Source organism: Babylonia areolata, chromosome 33 (genome assembly GCF_041734735.1).
Source record: "Babylonia areolata isolate BAREFJ2019XMU chromosome 33, ASM4173473v1, whole genome shotgun sequence".
In the NCBI taxonomy this organism is placed as follows: domain Eukaryota; kingdom Metazoa; phylum Mollusca; class Gastropoda; order Neogastropoda; family Buccinidae; genus Babylonia; species Babylonia areolata.
The window spans coordinates 4,214,940-4,240,678 of NC_134908.1; the positions used below are offsets into that span (position 1 = coordinate 4,214,940).

Genomic DNA, 25,739 nt, shown 5'->3' on the forward strand with positions numbered 1-25,739 from the left:
CATGTTGTTACACTACAGCGCCACCCATTTAAAAAAATTTTTTTTTTATTTTATAGTTTTTCCTGCATGCAGTTTTATTTGTTTTTCCTATCGAAGTGGATTTTTCTACAGAATTTTGCCAGGGACAACCCTTTTGTTGCCGTGGGTTCTTTTATGAGCGCTAAGTGCATGCTAGCACATGGGACTTCGGTTTATCATCTCATCCGAATGACTAGCGTCCAGACCACCACTCAAGGTCTAGTGGAGGGGGAGAAAACATCGGCGGCTGAGCCATGATTCGACTGAACCAGCGCGCTCAGATTCTCTCGCTTTCCTAGGCGGACGCGTTACCTCCAGGCCATCACTCCACTTCCATTGGACGTTGGTTTATGGTTTCATATGAGTGACTAGATGCTTAGTTCGATTTTCCAGTCTTCTTCTTCTTCTTCTTTTGTGTTCGTGGGCTGCAACTTCCACGTTCACTCGTATATGCGCGAGTGGGCTTTTACGTGTATGACCATTTTTAACCCACCATGTAGGCAGCCATACTCAGCTTTCAGGGGTGTGCATGCTGGGTATGTTCTTGTTTCCATAACCCACCAAACGTTGGATTACAGGATCTTTAACGTGCATATTTGATCTTCTGCTTGCCGTATACACACGAAGGGGGTTCAGGCACTAGCAGGTCTGCACATATGTTGACCTGGGAGATCGGGAAAAATCTCCACCCTTTACCCACCAGGCGCCGTCACCGTGATTCGAACCCGGGACCCTCAGATTGAAAGTCCAACGCTTTAACCACTCGGCTGTTGCGCCCGTCAGATTTTCCAGTCAAACTTGGGAGAAAGGGCGAGAGTGGGAGGGATTCAAACCCAGACCCTCACAGACACCTGTGTCGGCAGATAAGCAGTGTTAACCGTTCTGCCACTTTCCTCCTTGATTACAGTGAAGCTGAGAACAATTGGGAGACGTTGGTTGCAGGTATGATTGGGCATGTGGTTTGGTTTGGTTTGTGTTGTGTTTCAAGGCTTATGGCTGGGGGAAAGAAGAAAGAAAGAAAGAAAGAAAGAAAGAAAAAAGGATGTGCTTGTTGGGTGGCTTGGTGTGTGTGTGTGTGTGTGTGTGTATGGTATGGGTTTGTGGACCTCAAGGTTTTGGTGTGTAACACTCTTTGTTGTTAATCATTGTTAACAATATTATCATGAAATGGTTTTGAATTTTTGAATGTTAGGATGGAAGGCATTTTTTCAATTGTGGGTTTATTTGTTGTTGTTGTTTTTTTTTGTTTTTGTTTTTTTCAGACTTTAGAATTAGTGAGAACAGTTTACTGGGATCTGTTTTATTTGATGCAACGAACGTCTCTTTCTTCTCTCAGTCTCTTGTCTGTCTGTCTGTCTGTCTGTGTCTGTGTCTGTGTCTCACAGGCATACCCCCCCCCCCCCCACCACACAAGGCCTTCGTTCCTCTCAGTCTCTTGTCTGTCTGTCTGTCTCTCTGTGTCTGTGTCTGTGTCTCACAGGCATACCCCCCCCCTCACCCCCCCACCACACAAGGCCTTTGTTCCTCTCAGCCTCTTGTCTGTCTGTCTGTCTGTCTGTCTGTCTGTGTCTGTGTCTCACAGGCATACCCCCCCCCCCCCTCGCCCCCCCACCACACAAGGCCTTCGTTCCTCTCAGTCTCTTGTCTGTCTGTCTGTCTGTCTCTCTGTGTCTGTGTCTCACAGGCATACCCCCCCACCACACAAGGCCTTCGTTCCTCTCAGTCTCTTGTCTGTCTGTCTGTCTGTCTGTCTCTGTCTGTGTCTCACAGGCATACCCCCCCCCCCCCCCACCACACAAGGCCTTTGTTCCTCTCAGTCTCTTGTCTGTCTGTCTGTCTCTCTGTGTCTGTGTCTCACAGGCATACCCCACCACTTCACAAGGCCTTTGTTCCTCTCAGTCTCTTGTCTGTCTGTCTGTCTCTCTGTCTGTGTCTCACAGGCATACCCCACCACTTCACAAGGCCTTCGTTCCTCTCAGTCTCTTGTCTGTCTGTCTGTCTGTCTCTGTCTGTGTCTCACAGGCATACCCCACCACCACACAAGGCCTTTGTTCCTCTCAGTCTCTTGTCTGTCTGTCTGTCTGTCTGTGTCTGTGTCTCACAGGCATACCCCCCCACCACACAAGGCCTTTGTTCCTCTCAGTCTCTTGTCTGTCTGTCTGTCTCTCTGTCTGTGTCTCACAGGCATACCCCCCCCCCCACCACACAAGGCCTTTGTTCCTCTCAGTCTCTTGTCTGTCTGTCTGTCTCTCTGTGTCTGTGTCTCACAGGCATACCCGCCCACTTCACAAGGCCTTTGTTCCTCTCAGTCTCTTGTCTGTCTGTCTGTCTGTCTCTCTGTGTCTGTGTCTCACAGGCATACCCCCCCACCACACAAGGCCTTCGCTCCTCTCTCTTTTCCCCTTTCCATTTTGTGTCCAAACCAGAGCACTCATGAAATTGACATATACACACACAGGTAGATTGTAATCTCCAGTCTCGTTGAAATTCATGTTTGATTTGGGCAGTTGGTGATCAGTATTTTATATTTGTTTTTTTTTTGGTTTTTTTTTTATCGTTTGGTTGGTTTTTTTTGTTGTGATTCATTATTTATTGAAATGCTTTCAGTTTATATATAACAAATGCATGGCATGGAAACAGTAGCCTTTTTGACTCACTTGTGTAAACAAAGTGAGTCTATGTTTTAACCCGGTGTTCGGTTGTCTGTGTGTGTGTGTGTGTGTGTCCGTGTGTCTGTGTGTCCGTGGTAAACTTTAACATTGACATTTTCTCTGCAAATACTTTGTCAGTTGACACCAAATTTGGCATAAAAATAGGAAAAATTTAGTTCTTCCAGTCATCTTGTTTAAAACAATATTGCACCTCTGGGATGGGCACAAAATGTTTTCTTTAAAAAGAAGGCTAATTATATGCAAACTGCATTTACTGTTATATTTATATTTTTTATTCTCTAAACTTGGCACTTTGACCTCTTATTCTGACACAACAACTAGAGCAGTCATTATTATCATTTTTTTTGTTCAAACAGGAACTTCTTTTGCTAAGCATGGAAGTTTTATTTATTTTGCAAACGTTTTGGTGCAGATAGTAAAAAAAAGGGAAATTACTCTGTAATTAATGCTAGGGGACTTAATTTATCACAAATGAGCCTTGAAGGCCTTACCTCTCTTGTTTTGTTGTGTTTTCATGGCTTCAGGCTAGGGCCCTGAGGGAATTTATTCATAACTGTTGATCATTCTCAGTATCAGATATATATTTAAACATAATAATCAGTGAAATTGATGTGGAAAGTAGAATTAACATCATGTATTTTATTTCTGCATGGTAGTGTTACATCAGTTGCAGGTTGTACAGTTGCGTTATTACTAGCTTTGCTATTGTTACTTGCGTGAGATTGCGTGTACCGGCGCGTTTGTGAAAATGTGTGTGCTGTGTGTGAGTATGACTGCATGTAGGCGGTGTGTGTGAGTGTGTGTGTGTGTGTGGGTGTGTGTGTGTGTGTGTGTGTGTGTGCATGTGTGTGTGGGTATGTGTGTGTGTGTGTGTGCGTGCGTGTGTGTGTGTGTGTGGGTGTGTGCATGTGTGTGCATGTGCATGTGTGTGTGTGGGTGTATGTGTGTGTGTGTGCATGTGTGTGCACGCATGTGCACATGTTGTTCGGAACCAGGAAAAAAATTCTTGAGTTTGTTGCGGTCCAGGCAACTTATTACTGTATACACCCAGGAAATAGCATTATTTTTTTTATAATGATAATCGTAATCATAATGTGCATTTATACAACATGTACCCTGTGGTTCTAAGTGTATTCCTGGTACGAATCTTGTGTATATTCTATTTCTTACTAGTGTTATGTCTTTCTGTTATGCAGGGGGCTGAAAAAATGTAAGAAATTTATAAGAAAAGCTTGGGTTTGTGAAGAAGAAAATAGTCTTGAATTATGATTATGTACACATGCATATATGTCACAAGAAATGAAACAATGCATAGGATTTTGCCCTGCTATGAGGTCTCTGACCCAAAACTGGTGACCATGGCATTGTTATTATTATTAGCTTGAAAACAAACTTTTTCTTTTGTGATTTACTTACACATGAAGTTCCAGTTAAAAGCGATAGTACTATTTTTTCATTGGAAGGGGTTGTTTTTGAAATAGCAGTTTTAAGTTTTTGCAATAAAGATCTCTGTTACTGAATATAGAATTATATTTTCACATGACTGGGGTAATTCTAGAGGATGATTTTAGAATGTGGGGGGATTTATTTATGAACATCAGGCTAAATATAGAACACCAGTGGGTTTTTTTTTTCTTTCACATTGAGATGTTAATTTCAGAGCACTAGTAATTTTTGACTCACTTGTGTAAACAAAGTGAGTCTATGTTTTAACCCGGTGTTCGGTTGTCTGTGTGTGTCTGTGTGTCCATGTGTCTGTAGTAAACTTTATAACATTGACATTTTCTCTGCAAATACCTTGTCAGTTGACACCAAATTTGGCATAAAAATAGGAAAAATTCAGCTCTTTCCAGTCATCTTGTTTAAAACAATATTGCACCTCTGGGATGGGCACAAAAAAATTAAAAAAAAGAAGTCTAATTATATGCAAACTGCATTTCCTGTTATATTTATATTTTTTGTATCTCTAAACTTGGCACTTTGACCTCTTATTCTGACACAACAGCAAGAGGAGTCATTATTATCATTTTTTGTTCAAACAGGACCTTCTTTTGCTAAGCATGGAAGTTTTATTTATTTTGCAAACGTTTTGGTGCAGATAGTAAAGAAGGGAAATTACTCTGTAATTAATGCTAGGGGACTTAATTTGCTTTAAACTGATCTTTCTCATCTTAAACATTACATTTTGAAATTATACTCAATACATAAAAAGCTTGGATTTTTTTTTTTTTTTAAGTGTATCACAAGTGAGTCTTGAAGGCCTTGCCTCTCTTGTTTTTTTTGTGTTTTTTTTTTTTTTACACATTAGCACCAGGCCACCACTCCAAAGGCTTGGCTATGTTTAGACCACCAGTGGTTTTTTTTCCCTCCACATTACTGGGCTATCTTTTTAGAACACTGTTGTTATTTTTTCACATCTTTTCTTTAATTTTATTTTCAGGTAACTGGGCTATTTTTAATACACTGGTGTTGTTTTTTTTCCATATTGATTGATTGATTGAGTGATATGGATACTTATACAGCACCTACCCTCGGTCAGAAACCAAGCTCGAAGCGCTTTACAAATGCAGGGTCATTTACACAACAGGCTGCCTACTTGGGCAGAGCTGACTGACAGCTGCCACTGGGCGCTTATGATTCGTTTCCTGTGTCATTCAATCGATTTCAGGCATGCACACATACACACTCAGACAGACATGTAACATTTTACGTGTATGACCGTTTTGTTTATTTACCCTGCCATGTAGGCAGCCATACTCTGTTTTTCAGGGATGTGCATGCTGGGTATGTTCTTGATTCCATAACCCACCGAACGCTGACATGGATTACAGGATCTTTTAACGTGCGTATTTGATCTTCTGCTTTCGTATACACGCACATGAAGGGTGTTCAGGCACCAGCACATGCTCTATGAATGATTTTAGAACAGAGGTGTATATGTTTTTTTGGTCACGGCAATGTTATAAAATTATGTCTTGAGGATTTAGTTTGGAACACCAGTCTGACGGGCGCAATAGCCGACAGGTTAAAGCGTTCGACTTTCAATCTGAGGGTCCCGGGTTCGAATCTCGGTAACGGCAAATGGTGGGTGATCCGATCCGATCTCCCAGGTCAACATATGTGCAGACCTGCTAGTGTTTAACCAAGCAGAAGATCAAATATGCTGGTTAAAGATCCTGTAATCCATGTCAGCGTTCGGTGGGTTATGGAAACAAGAACATATCCAGAATGCACGCCTCCGAAAACGGAGTATGGCTGCCTACATGGCGTGGTTAAAAATGGTCATACACGTAAAACCCTACTCATGTACATACGAGTGAACGTGGGAGTTGCAGCCCACGAACGAAGAACACCTGTGTTGCATTGTCGTGATGTCAGTGTGTGTGTGTGTGTTCACAATGCAGGAGGTGGCTACTTCACAGACTCGGCACACATGTCACAGGCAAGGTCCAGCGTAGCCAACGCTTTGCGCAAGAGCACCGGAAACATGGCCGACATGTCCGCCTCTCTGTGAGTTTGTTTTGCTTGTGTAGACGGTGTTTTGTGTATGTTTTGTTTGTTAAATAATTCAATGAATGAATGAATTGATTTATTTATTTATCTATGTATTTGTTTGTTTATTTATTCATGTATTTGTTTGTTTCTTTTATTTATTTGTTTATTCATTCATTCATTCATTTAGTCATTTGTTTATTTGATGATTTATTTATTTATTTCATCTTTAAAAAATGATCCATTTATTTATTTATTCATTCATTCATTCATTCATTCATTCTTTCTTTCTTTCTTCATTTATTTTTTTGGTTTCTTTATTTAGTTGGTTGTATATTTAGTTATTTGAGCAGTTATTTATTTATAAATCTTGTTTATTGATGATTTGATTGATGTTTGATTGGAAAAAAAAAGTTGACTGTAATTCTGTGTAAAGCAAATAAACTTTTAAACTCTTTCACCACCATGGGCGACTTCAGTCAACTAGACGGTTGATAGCCGTGGGTGACTTTAGTTGACGTCGAGGGGTCATATTAAGGGGACCATTTTAATTAGAAAATATGAAAAAAAACTTAGCCGTATGAAGAGAACAGGAACAGGAGTCATGATGGCTGCCGGAAAAAGAGGACGCTAGCCAGCGGGATAAAGGGGAGGTTACCTACTTCCGGGAGGTTATCGGCTGTAGTTTCGTTTCTCCGCATAGGCAGATAGTAGTTTGCACAGGACAGGAATGTCAGACCCCTGCCGGAGTCTGCACTAGTTGGGTCACGGTAAGTATGTTATTTAAACGTAATTTTAGATAGAAAATTTCCTTTTTCACATAGTAACAGCAGAAAATTAATGCAGACCTGACCAGTGCTACTGCCTGATCCCCTTCTGTGCTTACAAACATAGAGGACTTTCAGTCTGAGGGGCCTGGGTTCGAAGGCGGGGCACAGCGTCTGACGGATAAAGGGTAGAGATTTTCGCGATCTTCTCAGGCCAATAGAAGATCGTGAAAATCTCTTCAAGCTCCCTGATAACCTCTGTCATTCTGATTCCCTCACATCTTAAATCTCGTCTCAAAACTCATCTTTTCCCTCAGCAATAAGTTCAATTGTGGCAGGTCCACTTTCTTTGCGTTAGCTGTGCTTGACTATGTGTGTATACATATGTATGTGTACATAACTACATGCATGTATATGAATGTGTATTGTGTGTGCGTGTGTTTATGTAAGTTTGTGCCTGCCTCTGTGTGTGTATGTGTTAGGGTAGCTGTTACTTACACATGTATGTTAAAATGTATGTATGCAGTGTGTGTGTGTGTGTGTGTGTGTGTGTGTGTGTGTGTGTCACATTTTGGTGTGTGTATGTAACATAGATATAATGTTTTATGTTAAGAAAAGCGTTTTTGTAAAGCACCTAGAGCAGATTTCTGGATAGTGTGCTATATAAGTATCTATTATTATTATTAGATGTGCAGACCTGCAAGTGCCTGAACTCCCTTCGTATGTATATGTAGAACATCGGATGTGCATGTCACATGAAAGATTTGGTAATCCATGTTCAGTGGGTTATGGAATCGAGTACATGCCCGGCATGCACCCCACTAGCCTCCCCATCCCTCCCCCCCCACCCCCCTAAAAAAACAACAACGGAGTATGGCTGCCTGCGTGGCTGGGGTAAAAATGGTCATACATGTAAAAACCCACTGGTGAATGTGGAAGTGGCGGCCCACAAAGGAAGAACAAGAGATACGCGTGGAGATCAAGGAAACACTTCTGTTTGATAATTACGATGTCATAATTAATTGCAATGTTTTTTTTAAAAGCGAATATGTGAAATGCTTTTATTTGAGAACGTATGTTTATTACTCTTGTTTAATCAAGTAATCCGTGTGTGTGTGTGTGTGTGTGGTGTGTGTGTGTGTGTGTGTGTGGGGGGGGTGCGGGTGTGTGCTGATTATCTGGTTGTGGTTTTCCGCAATTCATCTTTATTCTTATCTTATCTGTCTTATTATAATCAATGTGCAGTATAGTAGGCTATGTTTATAATTATATTCAAATAATGTTTCTTAATTCTTTCTGTTTTTTACATGAAGAATACTAGTTATTATGAAACGATGTATGTGATATTTTTTACATTTGTATCTTCGTAATATTCGTAAAAGCTGTTGTGGACTTTTACAGTTATGGTCCCCATGTTGTTTACTTGTCTATGTTGTGATAATGCACCTGACCAAATTTTTCCAGTTGGAGATAATAAAGTTATTCTTATCTTATCTTATCTTAACACGTTAAAGATCCTGTTGTGATGCATGACGGTGTTGAGCAGGTAAGGGAAATAGGAACATACCCAGCATGCAGGTTTTGGAAAAAGAGAGTAGGATTGCTTGGGTGGTGAGGGGAAAAAATGGCCAAGCCCATAAAAGTTGTTTTTGTTGCATGCCGGTGAACAGTGAAGTTGCAGCCCATGAACGCAGAAGAAGAAGAAGAAGCAGTAGACAAAAAAAAAAAAAAAAAAAAAAAGTTGCTGCTTCTGTCATTGCCTCATATCATTGTATTTTCTTTATTTTGGGACAAGATGGACACATACTATGCTGTAATGACTACCAAGTTAAACCGATCTCTCAGTCAAAGAAGGCTACTCACTTGCGTAGCTTTCGTCGGCGACCCGGCCGGCTTCTTCAGCGCAACTGCTGGGTAGAGAACTGGCAGCTGTACGCATCGCCATGAGCGAACTCACGACAATGTGACTTGACGAGTGAGGAGTACACCGATGGCAGGTTGTGTCGGCCCCGGTCACGGTTGAGGGTGGGGTTCCTGGCGGCGATGTGGACTGCCTCCTTTACTCCCCTCTGGAACCATCTTGCTTCTCTGTCGAGAACTTGCACATTGTCCTTTCCAAAGTGATGCTGGTTGCGGGTCAGATGTTCAGTCGCCCACTGGGGAGGACTGTCGTTAGTGCTCTTTCAGTCTTTTGTGTAAGTTGCGCTCGGTTTCACCAGTGTCATTCATTTTGCCCATCACTCCTGGTGGAGCATAGGCCATCGACGACCCCTCGCCATCGCACTCTGTTCTGGGCTGTTCTGGCCATTCCAGTCCAGTTGGTCCCTTGCTGCTTCAGCTCCGCCTCAGTATCTCGCCTCCAGCTGTTGCGAGGCCGGCCTCTCTTCCTCTTTCCCCTGCGGGTTCCAGGTCAGGGCTTGGCGTGTGATGCTGGACGCTGGCGTCCTGAGGGTGTGTCCGATCCAGCCCCACTTCCTCCGCAGTGTCTGCTTGGCCACTGGTTCCTGTCCCGCTCGCTCCCACAGATCTTCGTTAACTGTGTAGATATTGTGATGTGTTGTTGTTGTGTGACTTTCAGGAAATCCACCAGCAAAAAGGCCGGGGAAGCGGGGTCCATCGAGACAGAGTACATCCGTAACTTGCAGCAGCAGGTGTACTTCCTGGAACTGGAGTCCAACTACCTGTATCCTTTTGATGTGTGTGTGTGTGTCGGGGGCGGGGGGTAGGTAGGTAGGGGGTGGGGTGGGAGGTGGGGGACTTCTTCTTCTTTGCTTCTGTGAGCAGAGATGCCAGCTGTTAGGATTTCACTGTATTTTGTTCCACTCGATTTGCAGTCCACGCAAAAGTTTATCAGTCAGACATGTCAATCCTGCTACTGTCAGTTGCGGCGCATCAGTTCCGTCCGGAAATATCTGTGCACTGACGCAACATCTACACTTGTCGTTTCTCTCGTTCTCTCTCGCCTTGACTACTGTAACTCCCTATTGTCTGGTTTGCCTGCTTCATCCATTCAGTCCCTTCAGCACATACAAAACTCTGCTGCCGGGCTCGTCCTCAGAAAGAAAAGATCTGAGCACATCACTCCCCTTTTGCAACTTCTCCACTGGCTACCTGTCTCACACAGAATTAAGTACAAGATCAGCACTTTGTGTTATAAATGTATTCACAAATCTGCCCCTTCCTATCTCTGTGGCTGCCTTCACCTCTACACTCCATCTCGCTCTCTACAATCGGCTTCAGGTCCACTCTGTTTAAACATACCCAGATTCAAACTCTGGACTGTTGGCCGCCGTTCTTTTCTGTCTCTGGACCTTGTAATTGGAATGAACTTCCTCTTTCGCTTCGTCAGGTTTCTGCACAGCTCTTTCAAGTCTGGCCTTAAAACCCAAAAGTAGCCTCCCTTCCCTGCATCTTCCTTGTCTGCAGTTTTTTCCAGTTTTAGAATTTTGCATACTCACACATGCACGCACTGCACACACACACACGCACACATACACACACGCATGCGCGCGCGCGCGTGCGCACACACACACACACACACACACACGTTTGAACAGAAGCTGCATATTCCATGTGGATGGGGCTGATGATTAGATCTTTACGACAGAAATAATAATAATACTACAAACAATAATAATAAATCATTTATTTTCAGTCTAATATCATCGTCTTGGGATGAACAGACTGTAAATGAATAAACGAAAACGAAAGCTTGGGAAGAATACTGAGAGGCCCCCATCGCTCCCTGTAAAACAGCGCTGCCTTAACCAGAGCACCAGTCGAGAGCAGGCGCGCAAGGTGACGGACAAACATCCGCAGATGGTGCAGGAGGCTGATCGCATGCTGTCCAAACTCCGGGTAGGGACTTGTCAATCATTCAGTCATTCAGTCATTATTTTATTATTATTATTATTATTATTATTACTACTATCTTTTTTTTATATTATAATTATCATTTATTTATTTATTTATTTATGTAAGCTTATCTATTATTTATTCGCCTTTTTTTTTTTTTTTCTCAAGGCCTGGCTAAGCGCGTTGGGTTACGCTGCTGGCCAGGCATCTGCTTGGCAGATGTGGTGTAGCGTATATGGATTTGTCCGAACACAGTGATGCCTCCTTGAGCTACTGAAACTGAAACTCAGTCAATCAATCAGTCAATCAATCAGTCAGTCAGTCAGTCAATCACAACGCATGACAGTAAAATAGAATCCAACGCAAAGCAGCGCATCGTGATACAACACAGTGCATTACACAGTGCGACACAATACGTTTCAGTACAATAATATGATGTGATAATAAAATAACCAAAATCATAATTATTATGATAATAAGGATTTATTTTTCACAGCTTCTTGCTCAGTGCACTGTACAAAGCAAAAACTGACTCGTAAAAAAGATATTCAAACACCAAAACAAAAAAACAACAACAAAAAAAAACAACAACCCCAAAATATATATATATATGTATAGAAGCTTGCCTACGCAATGACTGAACCACTCACTGTCTGTACCCCCCCTCCACCCCCTTCCAACATCTCCCTCCCTGTCCCCCACCTTCCCCCAACCCCTACCATCCCCACTCCTTCCTTCCCCCCCCCCCCCGCCCCCTCCCCCCAACAGCTGATGCAGTCAGAGATGGACGCCATGGCTGTGGAGCTGAACCGGAGAGAGTCCACCATCGGCATCATCACGGCCGAGAAGGAACGGCTGGTGGAGCAGCTCAGAGACCTGGCTGGTGAGATGTGGTGGTGACCGTGGTGGTTCTTGTTCTTTGTCTTCATCCTGGTCTTCTTACTCTTCTTCTTCTTCTTCTGCTTCTTCTTCTTCTGCTTCTTCTTCTTCTTTTTCTTCTTTGTCTTCTTCATCATGTTCATCTTCTGCTTCTTCTTCTTCTTCGTCTTCTTCTTCTGCTTCTTCTTATTCTTCTGCTTCTTATTCTTCGTCTTCTTTGTCGTGTTCATCTTCTGCTTCTTCTTTTTCTTCTCCTTCTCCTTTTTCTTCTTCATCTTCGTCTTCGTCTTCATCTTCTTCTTCTTCTGTTTCTTCTTTATCTTCGTCTTCTTCTTCTCCTTTGTCTTCTTCTTATTCTGCTTTTTCTTCTTCGTCTTTGTCTTCTTCTTCTTCTTCTCCGTCTTCTTCTCCGTCTTCTTCTCCTTCTCCTTTTTTTTCTTCTTCTTCTTCTTGTGCTTCTTCTGCTTCTTCTTCATCATCTTTGTCTTCTTCTCCTCCTTTGTCTTCTTCTTCTTCGTCTTTGTCTTCTTCTTCTTCGTCTTTGTCTTCTTCTTCTTCTCCTTTTTCTTCTTCTCTTCTTCTTCTTCTTCTGCTTCTTCTTCATCTTCGTCTTCTTCTTCTCCTTTGTCTTCTTCTTCTTCTTCTTCTTCTTCTTCTTCGTCTTCGTCTTCTTCTTCTTCTTCTTCTTCTCCTTCTTCTTCTTCTTCTTCTTATTCTGCTTCTTCTTCTGCTTCTTCTTCTTCTTCTTTGTCTTTTTCTTCTTCTGCTTCTTTCCCTTTTCCTCCCCCTCCCCTGTTCTCAGTAGTTTGCTGTCTGTTCACCACAAGGTGATGATACAGACATGTATTGCATTCATTCTTTTCATCAGCACGCACACACACACACACACACACACACAGATTGTGGCATGTCAGTGAACTTTGAAAAAAGAAGAAGAAGAAGATTTACCAACTACACAGCCGTCCTCCCCCTTTCCTCCCAAAATGAATATTTAACAACACATACTTAACCGTGACCCAACTAGTGCAGACTCCGGCAGGGGTCTGACATTCCTGTCCTGTGCAAACTACTATCCGCCTATGCGGAGAAAACGAAACTACAGCCGATAACCTCCCGGAAGTAGGTAACCTCCCCTTTGTCCCGCTGGCTAGCGCCCTTGTCCTATAATGATGCTTATGATGATGATAATGATAATAATAATAATGATAATAATATTATTACTTTTATTATTATTTCACACAGAAAAATCTGTTACAACAAAAAAAAAGAAAAGAAAAAAAAAGAAAGACAAATACAAATACATCATGACTGATCCTCGACAGACCTGCGGTCCAAGGACAAGCGACTCCTGACGGACGAGCTGGTGACCCTGAAGACGGAGAAGGACAAGCTGGAGAGGGAGCTGTGTCGTAAGGACGCGCAGCTCCTGGAGGCAAAGTCCTCCGTGGACAAGAGTTCTGTGGCCATGACCAACGCTGAGACCAAGATCAGCACTCTTAAAGCTCAGGTCAGTGTGTGGTGTGTGTGCGGGGAGGTGGGTGTGTGTGTGTGTGTGGCCTAAGAAAGCTAAAACCCTCTTGGGACAAGAGTTCTGTGGCCATGACCAATGCTGAGACCAAGATCAGCACTCTTAGAGCTCAGGTCAGTGTGTGGTGTGTGTGGAGGGGGAGGTGGGTGTGTATGTGTGTGTGGTCCTAAGAAAGCCAAACCGTCTTTGGACAAGAGTTCTGAAAGCAAGATCAGCGCTTCAGAGTTCAGGTCAGTGTATGGGTGTGGCATGTGTAGGTGTGTATTTGATGCAGCTTTAAAAGAAAACCAGCGTCCAGACCACAAATCAAGGTCTAGTGGAGGGGGAGAAAATATCGGTGGCTGAGCCCGTGATTCGAACCAGCGCGTGCTCAGATTGTCTCGCTTCCTAGGCGGACGTGTTACCTCTAGGCCATCACTCCACTCAGACACCGCCCCCCCTCCTCACCCCCGCAAACAAAAACAAACAACACTGACACAGTAGTGTCCCCCTGTGTGTGTGTGTCCCCGACAGCTGGAGCAGAGGATCGAACAGCACAAACTGACGCAGCTGGCCCTCGACGAGAAGCGCACGGAAGTGGTCTCCATGGAAACTCAGCTGCGGGAGGTGGAGGACAAGTACTACAGCAGCACGGTTCAGGTGCAGGACAAAGTGACACAGGACCTGAGGGTGAGTGACGGTGGTGATGATGGCGGTGGTGATGGTGATGATAACGATAATGCTGATCATGATTATGGTATTGACGATGATGGTGATGATGACAACAACAATTGTGGTGATGATGGCGGTGATGGTGATGATAACGATAACACTGATCATGATTATGGTATTGATGATGATGACAACAACAATTGTGGTGATGATGGTGGTGATGGTGATGATAACGATAACGCTGATCATGATTATGATATTGATGATGATGGTGATGATGACAACAACAATAATTATGGTAATGATGGAGATGACGACGACGATGATGATGATTATGATATTGACGATGATGGTGATGATGACAACAACAATTGTGGTGATGATGGTGGTGATGGTGATGATAACGATAACGCTGATTATGATATTGACGATGATGGTGATGATGACAACAACAGTTGTGGTGATGATGGTGGTGATGGTGATGATAACGATAACGCTGATCATGATTATGGTATTGATGATGATGACAACAACAATTGTGGTGATGATGGTGGTGATGGTGATGATAACGATAACGCTGATTATGATTATGGTATTGATGATGATGATGGTGATGATGACAACAACAATTGTGGTGATGATGGTGGTGGTGATGGTGATGATAACGATAACGCTGATCATGATTATGGTATTGACGATGATGGCGATGGTGACAACAACAATTGTGGTGAGTGACGCTGGTGATGGTGATGATAACGATAACGCTGATCATGATTATGATATTGATGATCGATGATGGTGATGATGACAACAACAATAATTATGGTAATGATGGAGATGACGACGACGATGATGATGATTATGATATTGACGATGATGGTGATGATGACAACAACAATTGTGGTGATGATGGTGGTGATGGTGATGATAACGCTGATTATGATATTGATGATGATGGTGATGATGACAACAACAATTGTGGTGATGTTGGTGGCGATGGTGATGATAACGATAACGCTGATCATGATTATGGTATTGACGATGATGGTGATGATGACAACAACAATTGTGGTGATGATGGTGGTGATGGTGATGATAACGATAACACTGATCATGATTATGGTATTGATGATGATGACAACAACAATTGTGGTGATGATGGTGGTGATGGTGATGATAACGATAACGCTGATCATGATTATGATATTGATGATGATGGTGATGATGACAACAACAATTGTGGTGATGATGGTGGTGATGGTGATGATAACGATAACGCTGATTATGATTATGATATTGATGATGATGACAACAACAATTGTGGTGATGATGGCGGTGATGGTGATGATAACGATAACGCTGATTATGATATTGACGATGATGGTGATGATGACAACAACAATTGTGGTGATGATGGTGGTGATGGTGATGATAACGATAACACTGATCATGGTTATGATATTGATGATGATGGTGATGATGACAACAACAATTGTGGTGATGATGGTAGTGATGGTGATGATAATGATAACGCTGATCATGATTATGATATTGACGATGATGGTGATGATGACAACAACAGTTGTGGCGATGATGGTGGTGATGGTGGTGATAACAATAACGCTGATCCTGATTATGGTATTGATGATGATGGTGATGATGACAACAACAATTGTGGTGGTGATGGTAGTGATGGTGATGATAACGATAACGCTGATCATGATTATGATGTTGATGATGATGGTGATGATGACAACAACCATAATGATGGTAATGATGGAGATGACGACGACGACGATGATGATAATGATAATGATGACAATAAAGATTGACGGGGGCAATAGCTGAGTCGTTTAAGCGTTGGACTTTTCAATCTGAGGGTCCCGGATTCGAATCTCAGTAACGACACCTGGTAGGTAAAGGGTGAAGGTTTTTCCGATCTCTCAGGTCAACGTATGTGCAAACCTGCTTAGTGCCCGAACCTCCTTCATGTGTATACGCACGCAGAAGATCAAATACGCACATTAAAGATCCTGTAATCCATGTCAGTGTTCGGTGGGTTATGGAGACACGAAAATACCCAGCATGCATGAACCACGACAGAATCATCGGCAAGTCGATGTTGGTCTTGTAATGGAAACAAGAGAAGAAGAAGAAGATGACGATAACAATGACAACAATACTTATGCTGTAGACCCTAGGATGAGATCTGCCTCTAGTGGCCAGAAGCTGAAGGAGACGGAGCTGATGATGATGGTGACAATAATGATGATAGTAACAGTGATGATGAAGACAATGATGACGGTAATGACGATGGAGCTGATGATGAAGTTGATGATGACGACGACAGTGACGATTATGATGATGATGATCATGATGACAACATTAACACTAACAACAGTAATGATGGTAATGACACCATTTCCCCCGGGACGAGATCTGCTTCCTGCGCCAGAAGCTGAAGGAGACGGAGCTAATAGTGATGATGATGACGACGATAATGATGATGATTACATCGACAATGATGACCACAACAATGACGATACTGATACTGTTATCCCCCAGGACGAGATCTGCTTCCTGCGCCAGAAGCTGGAGACGGAGCTGATGAAGATGATGATGATTATGACGACGATAATGATGACCATAACCATGACGATAATGATGATGATAACAACGGCAATGATGACCACAACAATGACGATAACTGACGCTGTTATCCCCCAGGACTAGATCTGCTTCCTGCACCAGAAGCTGAAGGAGACGGAGCTGATGATGATGATGATGACGATAATAATGATGATGATAATGATGATGATAACAATGACAGTGATGACGACAACAATGACGATACTAATACTGTTATCCCCCCAAAGGACGAGATCTGCTTCCTGCGCCAGAAGCTGAAAGAGATGGAGCTGATTATGATGATGATGACGATGATAATGATGACGACGATACTGATGATGATAACGACGACAGTGATGACCATAACAATGACGATAATGATGATGATAACAGCGACAATGATGACCACAACAATGACGATAACTGGCGCTGTTTATCCCCCAGGACGAGATCTGCTTCCTGCGCCAGAAGCTGAAGGAGACGGAGCTGAGCGCGGACAAGGACCGCTACCTGCGGGACAAGATCAACGAGGACAGCTCCCACCTGGTGCGGGAGAACGCCTCCCTCGGTCAGCGCCTCCTGGAGATGGAGAAACAGCTGGAGAGGGTGCGGAGAGAAGGGGAGAGGGGAGGGGGGGGGAAGGGGCTGGGGGGTGGTGGCCGCTTGAGAAGTGGATGGAGGATGTGGAGAAGGAAGTGGGGAGGGGGGGGGTGGGGGTATAATGATGATAATGACGATGAGACGATAAACCGAGGTCCCGTGTGCAGCATGCACTTAGCGCACGTAAAAGAACCCACGGCAATAAAAGGGTTGTTCCTGGCAAAATTCTGTAGAAAAATCCACTTTGATAGGAAAAATAAATAAACCTGCACGCAGGAAAAAATACAAAAAAAAAAAGGGTGGCGCTGTAGTGTAGCGACACGCTCTCCCTGGTGTGTGTGGGGGGGGGGGCCGGTGGGGGGGGGGGGAGATGGTGGGAAGGGGTTCAAGAGGGGGAAAGAGATGGTGGAGATAGAGAGGGGGGCAGGGGAGGGTGGGGTATGGTGTTGGGAAAGGGTGTGTGGGTGGGGATGGTGGGATATTGGTGTTTCAGTTTCAGTAGTTTCAGTAGCTCAAAGAGGCGTCACTGTGTTCGGACAAATCCATATATTGGTGTAGGGGGAGGATGGTGGGAAGGGTTTTAGGGGGTGGGGTGGGGTTCAAGAGGTGGGTGGAGATAGAGAGGGGGGTTGAGGGTGGGGGTGGGGGTGGGGAGTATAGTGTTGGGAAAGGGTGTGCGGGGAGTGGGTGGCGGTGGTGGGGTATGGTGTGTGTGTGTGAGGGTGGGGGGGGTGGGGGGGGAAGATGGTGGGAAGGGTTTTATGGGGTGAGTGGGTGGGGATCAAGAGGTGGGTGGAGAGAGTGGAGATAGAGAGGGAGGTGGGGGTTGGGGCGGGGTAGGTATGGTGTTGGGAAAGGGTGTGTGGGTGGTGGTGGTGGGGTATGGTGTGGGGAGTTAGATGGTGGGAGGGTTGTGGGGGTGGGTGGGTGGGGTGGGGTTCAAGAGGTGGGTGGAGATAGAGAGGGGGTCGAGGGCGGGGTGGGGGTAGGGTATGGTGTTGGGAAAGGGTGTGTGGGGAGTGGGGGGTGGTGGGGTATGGTGTGTGAGGGGGGAAGATGGTGGGAGGGGGGGGATCAAGAGGTAGGTGGAAAGAGTGGAGATAGAGGGGGGGGGTATGGTGTTGGGAAAGGGTGTGTAGGGGGTGGTGGTGGGGTATGGTGTGTGTGTGTATGGGGAGGGGGGGGAACACACTCACACACACACAAACAACCACACACAAATAACCACACAAGACACACACACACACACACAAACACACACACACACACAAATCCCCACACACACTCACACACACACACACAAACCCCCCCCTTCCCACACACACACACACACACACACACACACATAATAACGATGCCAGTGACCCACAATCACCCGCAATAACGACTCTCAACGCTGCCGATGCCAGGAGCGAGGGCTGCGAGAGAGCAACGACCAGCGCCACGCCACCAGCATCAGTGAGATGGCAGGACTTCGGGACAAGGAGGGTGTGCTCCGGCACGAGATCACCCAGCTGACGGAGCAGCTCAAACACGAGCAGGACCGCAGCAAACAGTACCTGGAGCAGGTGGGTGGGTGATGGTCGTCGCCTTGACGACAACGCCTCTGTGTGTGTGTGGTGTGTGTTAGTCTGGCTTTGTTTCGTCTGGTCGGGTCCTGTTTTTTGTTGTTGTTTTTTTGTGAAAGGATCGTGGTGGATAAATGCTGCGTCGGCATGAGATCACTCAGCTGACGGAGCAGCTCAAACAAGAGCAGGACCGCAGCAAACAGTACCTGGAGCAGGTGGGTGGGTGATGGTCGTCGCCTTGACGACAACGCCTGTGTGGTGTCTGTTTGTCCGGTTTTGTTTCGTCTGGTCGGGTCGTGTTTTTTTTTTGGAAAGGATCGTGGTGGATAAATGCTGCTTCGGCATGAGATCACTCAGCTGACGGAGCAGCTCAAACACGAGCAGGACCGCAGCAAACAGTACCTGGAGCAGGTGGGTGGGTGATGGTCGTCGCCTTGACGACAACGCCTCTGTGTGTGTGTGGTGTGTGTTAGTCTGGCTTTGTTTCGTCTGGTCGGGTCCTGTTTTTTTTTGTTGTTTTTTTGTGAAAGGATCGTGGTGGATAAATGCTGCTGCTCACACATGCATGAGAGCGGATGTACCTGTGTTTACAACTGCTGACAGATGGTAAAGGCACAGTCTTGCTGTATGCACGCATACATGTACATGCATGCAGGTGCATGTGCATGCACGCACACACACACACACATGCACGCACACACACACACACACACACACACATGCACACACACAAATACACATACATACCCACACATGGGCACATGTGCAGACATACACACACACACACATACATAAATACACACACACACACTTACATAAATACACACACACACACACACATACACACACACATACATACATACACACACACTTTCTGACAAACACACACACACACACACACACACACACACACGCACGCACAAACACACGTGCGCAATTGCACACACACACACACACATAAATACACTCACACACACATATACAAACATTCGTTCATTTGTCTGTTTCAACTATTCCTGTGGGCATCTTGTGTCTGTTTCATCTGTTTCACCTGTTTCAGTTTGGCCTGTTTCACTTGCACACCTGTTTCGACAAGCGCAACAGCCGAGTGGTTATAGCATTGGGCTTTCAATCTGAGGGTCCCGGGTTCAAATCTTGGTAACAGCGCCTGGTGGGTAAAGGGTGGAGATTTTTCCGATCTCCCAGGTCAACATATATGTGCAGACCTGCTTAGTGCCTGAGACCCCCTTCGTGTGTATACAGCAAGCAGAAGATCAAATATGCATGGAAAATATCAATGTCAGGCGTTCGGTGGGTTATAGAAACAAGAACATACCCAGCATGCAAGCCCCCGATAAACAGAGCATGGCTGCCTACATGACGGGGTAAAAACAGTCATACATGGAAAAGCCCACTCGTGTACATACGAGTGAACATCGGAGTTCTCCGGAAGAAAAAGTACACCTGTTTCACCTGGTCTAAATCTGTCCCCCCCCATAGCTGACGAGCAGAGACACCCAGTACAGTTCCCTGGAGCTGAGGACCAACACGGCCCAGTCGCGGGTCAAGGAGCTGGAGGGACTGCAGCAGGCAGGGGATGCCGAGGTGTCTCAGCTGAAGCGTGACAAGGTGCTGCTGGTGGAGCACGTGGCCGACCTCCAGAGAAAGGTCGGTTATTTGTTTATCTCCCTTTGTTTTGATAATGACAGCGATAACGATAATGATAACGAAGCCGAGTTGTCTCAGCTGAAGCGTGACAAGGTGCTGCTGGTGGAGCACGTGGCCGACCTCCAGAAAAAGGTCGGTTATTTGTTTATCTCCCTTTGTTTTGATAATGACAGCGATAACGATAATGATAACGAAGCCGAGTTGTCTCAGCTGAAGTGTGACAAGGTGTTGCTGGTGGAGCACGTGGCCGACCTCCAGAAAAAGGTCGGTTATTTGTTTATCTCCCTTTGTTTTGATAATGACAGCGATAACGATAATGATAACGAAGCCGAGTTGTCTCAGCTGAAGTGTGACAAGGTGTTGCTGGTGGAGCACGTGGCCGACCTCCAGAAAAAGGTCGGTTATTTGTTTATCTCCCTTTGTTTTAATAATGATAGCGATAACAATAATGATAACAAGGCGGAGGTGTCTCAGCTGAAGTGTGACGAGGTTCTGCTGGTGGAGCACGTGGCTGACCTCCAGAAAAAGGTCGGTTATTTGTTTATCTCCCTTTGTTTTAATAATGATAATGATAATGATGACAAGGTGGAGGTGTCACTGCTGACACGTGACCAGGTGTTGCTGGTGGAGCACGTGGCTTGACTTCCGGAAAAAGGTCAGTTATTCCTTCCCTTTGTTTTGTTATCGTGATGGTGATAGGAATAGACCTCTAGAAGAAGGTCAGTTTTTGTTTTGCCTCCCTTTCCATCTTCTTGTTATCATGATGGTGATAAGAATAGACCTCCAGAAAAAAGTAAGTTTTTGTTTACGTTACCTCCCTTTGTTTTACAACGATAATGATAACAAGGTGATGGTGATAATGATAATGGTAATGATGATAAGGCGAAGATGTCACTGCTGACACGTGACAAGGTTCAGCTGGTGGAGCACGTGGCCAACCTCCAGAAAAAGGTCAGGTTTTAATAATGAAAGTGATAGCGATAATGATAACGATAATGATAACAAGGCGGAGGTGTCTCAGCTGAAGCGTGACAAGCTGCTGCTGGTGGAGCATGTGGCCGACCTCAGGAAAGAAGGTCAGTGATTACCTCCTCCTTTCGTTTTGTTAACGTGATGGTGATAAGAATAGACTTCCAGAAAAAAGGAAGGTTTTTATTTACCTCCCGTTCTGTTTTGGAATAGGAATGGTGATAAAAATAGACCTCCAGAAAAAGGTAGGATTTTATTTACCCGCACCCCCCTTTCCGTTTTGTTACTATAAGAGTAGACCTCCAGGAAATGTCAGTTACCTCCTTTCGTTTTGTTATCGTGATGATAAGAATAGACCTCCAGTAAGAAGGCCGGTTTTTACCTCCGTTCCTTTTGCTGTCGTGATGGTAAGAACGATAAGGATGAGAGCGAGAAGAATGGTAGGGGCAAGAATGATGATACTGCTGGTACTGTATTGCACACACCCGCACCCCCTCCCACCACCACTTCCTCTCCACCACCCCCACCCACCACCCCCGAATCCCCCCACACACATCCCACACTCTTATTTCAACCGACACAAAACAACAACACAAAATCAAACCATTCCATAAATAAACTATCCCCCCCTCTCAACAGACAGAACGGAAGGGCAACAGTCTACAACACCACAAAATCAGACCATTCCATAAATAAACTATTTCCTCTCAACACAGAACGGAAAGGTGACAGTCTACACCACAAAATCAAACCATTCCATAAATAAACTATCCCCCCCCATCCCTCTCAACAGAAAGAACGGAAAGGCGACAGTCTACACCACAAAATCAAACCATTCCATAAATAAACTATTCCCCCCCATCCCTCTCAACAGACAGAACGGAACGGCGACAGTCTACACCACAAAATCAAACCATTCCATAAATAAACTATTCCCCCCCATCCCTCTCAACAGACAGAACGGAAAGGTGACAGTCTACACCACAAAATCAAACCATTCCATAAATAAACTATCCCCCCCCTCTCAACAGACAGAACGGAACGGCGACAGTCTACACCACAAAATCAAACCATTCCATAAATAAACTATCCCCCCCTCTCAACAGAAAGAACGGAAAGGCGACAGTCTACACCACAAAATCAAACCATTCCATAAATAAACTATTCCCCCTCTCTCAACAGACAGAACGGAAGGGCGACAGTCTACACCACACAAAATCAAACCATTCCATAAATAAACTATTCCCCCTCTCTCAACAGACAGAACGGAACGGCGACAGTCTACACCACACAAAATCAAACCATTCCATAAATAAACTATCCCCCTCTCTCAACAGACAGAACGGAAAGGCGACAGTCTACAACACCACAAAATCAAACCATTCCATAAATAAACTATTCCCCCCCATCCCTCTCAACAGACAGAACGGAAAGGTGACAGTCTACACCACAAAATCAAACCATTCCATAAATAAACTATTCCCCCTCTCTCAACAGAAAGAACGGAAAGGTGACAGTCTACACCACAAAATCAAACCATTCCATAAATAAACTATCCCCCCATCCCTCTCAACAGACAGAACGGAAAGGCGACAGTCTACAACACCACAAAATCAAACCAATCCATAAATAAACTATCCCCCCCCCCCTCTCTCAACAGACAGAACAGAACGGTGACAGTCTACACCACCACAAAATCAGACCATTCCATAAATAAACTATTTCCTCTCAACACAGAACAGAAAGGTGACAGTCTACACCACACAAAATCAAACCATTCCATAAATAAACTATTCCCCCCCATCCCTCTCAACAGACAGAACGGAAAGGTGACAGTCTACACCACAAAATCAAACCATTCCATAAATAAACTATTCCCCCCCATCCCTCTCAACAGACAGAACGGAACGGCGACAGTCTACACCACAAAATCAAACCATTCCATAAATAAACTATTCCCCCCCATCCCTCTCAACAGACAGAACGGAACGGCGACAGTCTACACCACACAAAATCAAACCATTCCATAAATAAACTATTCCCCCCCTCTCTCAACAGACAGAACTGAAGGGCGACAGTCTACACCACACAAAATCAAACCATTCCATAAATAAACTATTCCCCCTCTCTCAACAGACAGAACGGAACGGCGACAGTCTACACCACAAAATCAGACCATTCCATAAATAAACTATTTCCTCTCAACACAGAACGGAACGGCGACAGTCTACACCACAAAATCAAACTATTCCATAAATAAACTATCCCCCCCCTCTCAACAAACAGAACGGAAAGGCGACAGTCTACACCACAAAATCAAACCATTCCATAAATAAACTATCCCCCCCTCTCAACAGACAGAACGGAAAGGCGACAGTCCACAACACCACAAAATCAAACCATTCCATAAATAATAAACTATTCCCTCTCACCCCAACCCCCCCCACCCCACCTCTCCTTAACAGATAGAAGAGAAGGACCGCAGCCTGGTGGAGCTGCGAGCGGAGCTGGTGGCGCTGGACTCGCGGCTGAAGCAGAGCGAGTACCAGAAGTCCCTGGAGCTCAGCGCTCAGAGCCAGAAGTGGGAGGAGTTTGGGCGGCTGGCGGAGAGCATGAAGACGCTGTCCACCACCATGGTGCACACCGTCACTCCCCGCGCCACCCTGCCCCTGTGATTGTCATGGTGAGGGTGAGGGTGATGATGGTGATGATTAACGATAGCGATGATAATGATAATGATGGTAATGATGATGATAATATTACTGTTTCTGAAGACTTCGTTTCGTGATGCTGCCTCTGTGATTGTCATGGTGAGGGTGAGGGTGATGATGATGATGATTAACGATAGCGATGATAATGATAATGAAGGTAATGATGATGATAATATTACTGTTTCTGAAGACTTTGTTTTCGTGATGTCCCTCCGTGGACACTGATGGACTTCTTGAAAGAAGTGAGCATTTTTAATCAGATTTGATATATATATTCAGATATTAACGTGGCGATAGCCTTGAGATGGCCCTAGTGGTCGGCGAGGCTCTAAGCACCATAATTTGATTTGAATATTACTGTTACTAGTAATATACCACTATGGCCCACTCTGTCATACCTTGCATCATGCTGCCCCTATGATGGTCGTGGCGGTGGTGATGGTTATGGTCATGATTAGTATCGTTATTATGATGATGATTACGATTATTAGGTAGTGTTATTGAAGCGCCGTGGCTTACTCCGTCATGCCACGCTGCCCCAGTGATTAATATTATTATCATTGTGATTGTGATTATTATTAGTAGTGTAAGTATATACCACCATGGCTTACTCTGTTACGCCTTGTGCTACGCTGCAACTGCGATGGCGAATGTCAAGTTGTAATATCGAAAGTGCGAAAAGAAAAGGTAACACAGTGTGAAAAGAAAAGATGACTCTGATAATATGCGCAGCCATAACAACGGTCGCCTGATTTCTGTTTGCAAGCATGGAGTTCAAACCGCACAGTAAAGTTTCTCTGAATTGTTTGACCCGTGTTTCTAGTGCATGTCTGCTGCAAGACAACGTTGGCTTACTCCGTCATGCCACTCTGCTCCAGTGATTAATATTATTATCATTGTGATTGTGATTATTATTAGTAGTGTAAGTATATACCACCATGGCTTACTCTGTTACGCCTTGTGCTACGCTGCAACTGCGATGGCGAATGTCAAGTTGTAATATCGAAAGTGCGAAAGAAAAGGTAACACAGTGTGAAAAGAAAAGATGACTCTGATAATATGCGCAGCCATAACAACGGTCGCCTGATTTCTGTTTGCAAGCATGGAGTTCAAACCGCACGGTAAAGTTTCTTTGAATTGTTTGACACGTGTGTCTAGTGCATGTCTGCTGCGAGACAACGTTGACCACTCCTAGACACGATAGTGATGGTGGTGATGATGGTGACTAATGTTGTTGTTATTACTGTTATTATTATTATACCACCGCAATGGCCCACTCTGTCGGTGTTGGTGGTATGTTTTTTTTTGTTTTGTTTTTATAAGGATTTCCATTTTGTTTGTTTTTTTTTCTTTTTAGACAGTTTTCCCCTTTATCTTTGTTTTGTTTCAGTATTAAGACATGAGCAGTGCACTCACCTGGAGCCTTCGTTATATAAAAAAAAAAAAACAACCCAAAAACAGGGGGGGGGGGGGGGAAAGTCAAACTACAGCACATGAATGCACATCTGTCTCCCAGCATCAGTGTGTTGATGAGAGTGTCTGGAGCTGCAGCTGTGTTTATATATAATGATATCATTTTTATTGTAAACGCTTGTATTTGTACTTCTTTTTATCACAACAGATTTCTCTGTGTGAAATTCGGGCTGCTCTCCCCAGGGAGAGTGCGTCGCTACACTACAGCGCCACCCTTTTTTTTTCTTTTTTTTTGTTTTTTTTTTTTCCTGCGTGCAGTT

General features: G+C 44.4%; 1 protein-coding gene across 3 annotated transcripts in view; it reads left to right on the forward strand.

The window, feature by feature from the left end:
* LOC143276817 (uncharacterized) overlaps positions 1-25,451 on the forward strand; it is a 29,905-nt gene extending 4,454 nt beyond the window's left edge. For 2 of the 3 annotated variants that reach the window (XM_076581471.1, XM_076581473.1), the window contains 10 exons: positions 6,095-6,200; positions 9,528-9,632; positions 10,729-10,807; positions 11,573-11,687; positions 13,006-13,190; positions 13,725-13,880; positions 16,935-17,096; positions 18,500-18,658; positions 20,159-20,326; positions 23,761-24,813. In XM_076581471.1, the coding sequence (XP_076437586.1) occupies positions 6,095-6,200; positions 9,528-9,632; positions 10,729-10,807; positions 11,573-11,687; positions 13,006-13,190; positions 13,725-13,880; positions 16,935-17,096; positions 18,500-18,658; positions 20,159-20,326; positions 23,761-23,970 (1,445 nt within the window). In that variant the 3' untranslated portion in view covers positions 23,971-24,813. Of the gene's footprint in view, positions 1-6,094; positions 6,201-9,527; positions 9,633-10,728; positions 10,808-11,572; positions 11,688-13,005; positions 13,191-13,724; positions 13,881-16,934; positions 17,097-18,499; positions 18,659-20,158; positions 20,327-23,760; positions 24,814-25,396 lie in introns of those variants that run through there. The other variant, XM_076581472.1, reaches the window with a different exon arrangement.
* The last annotated feature ends 288 nt before the right edge of the window (positions 25,452-25,739 follow it).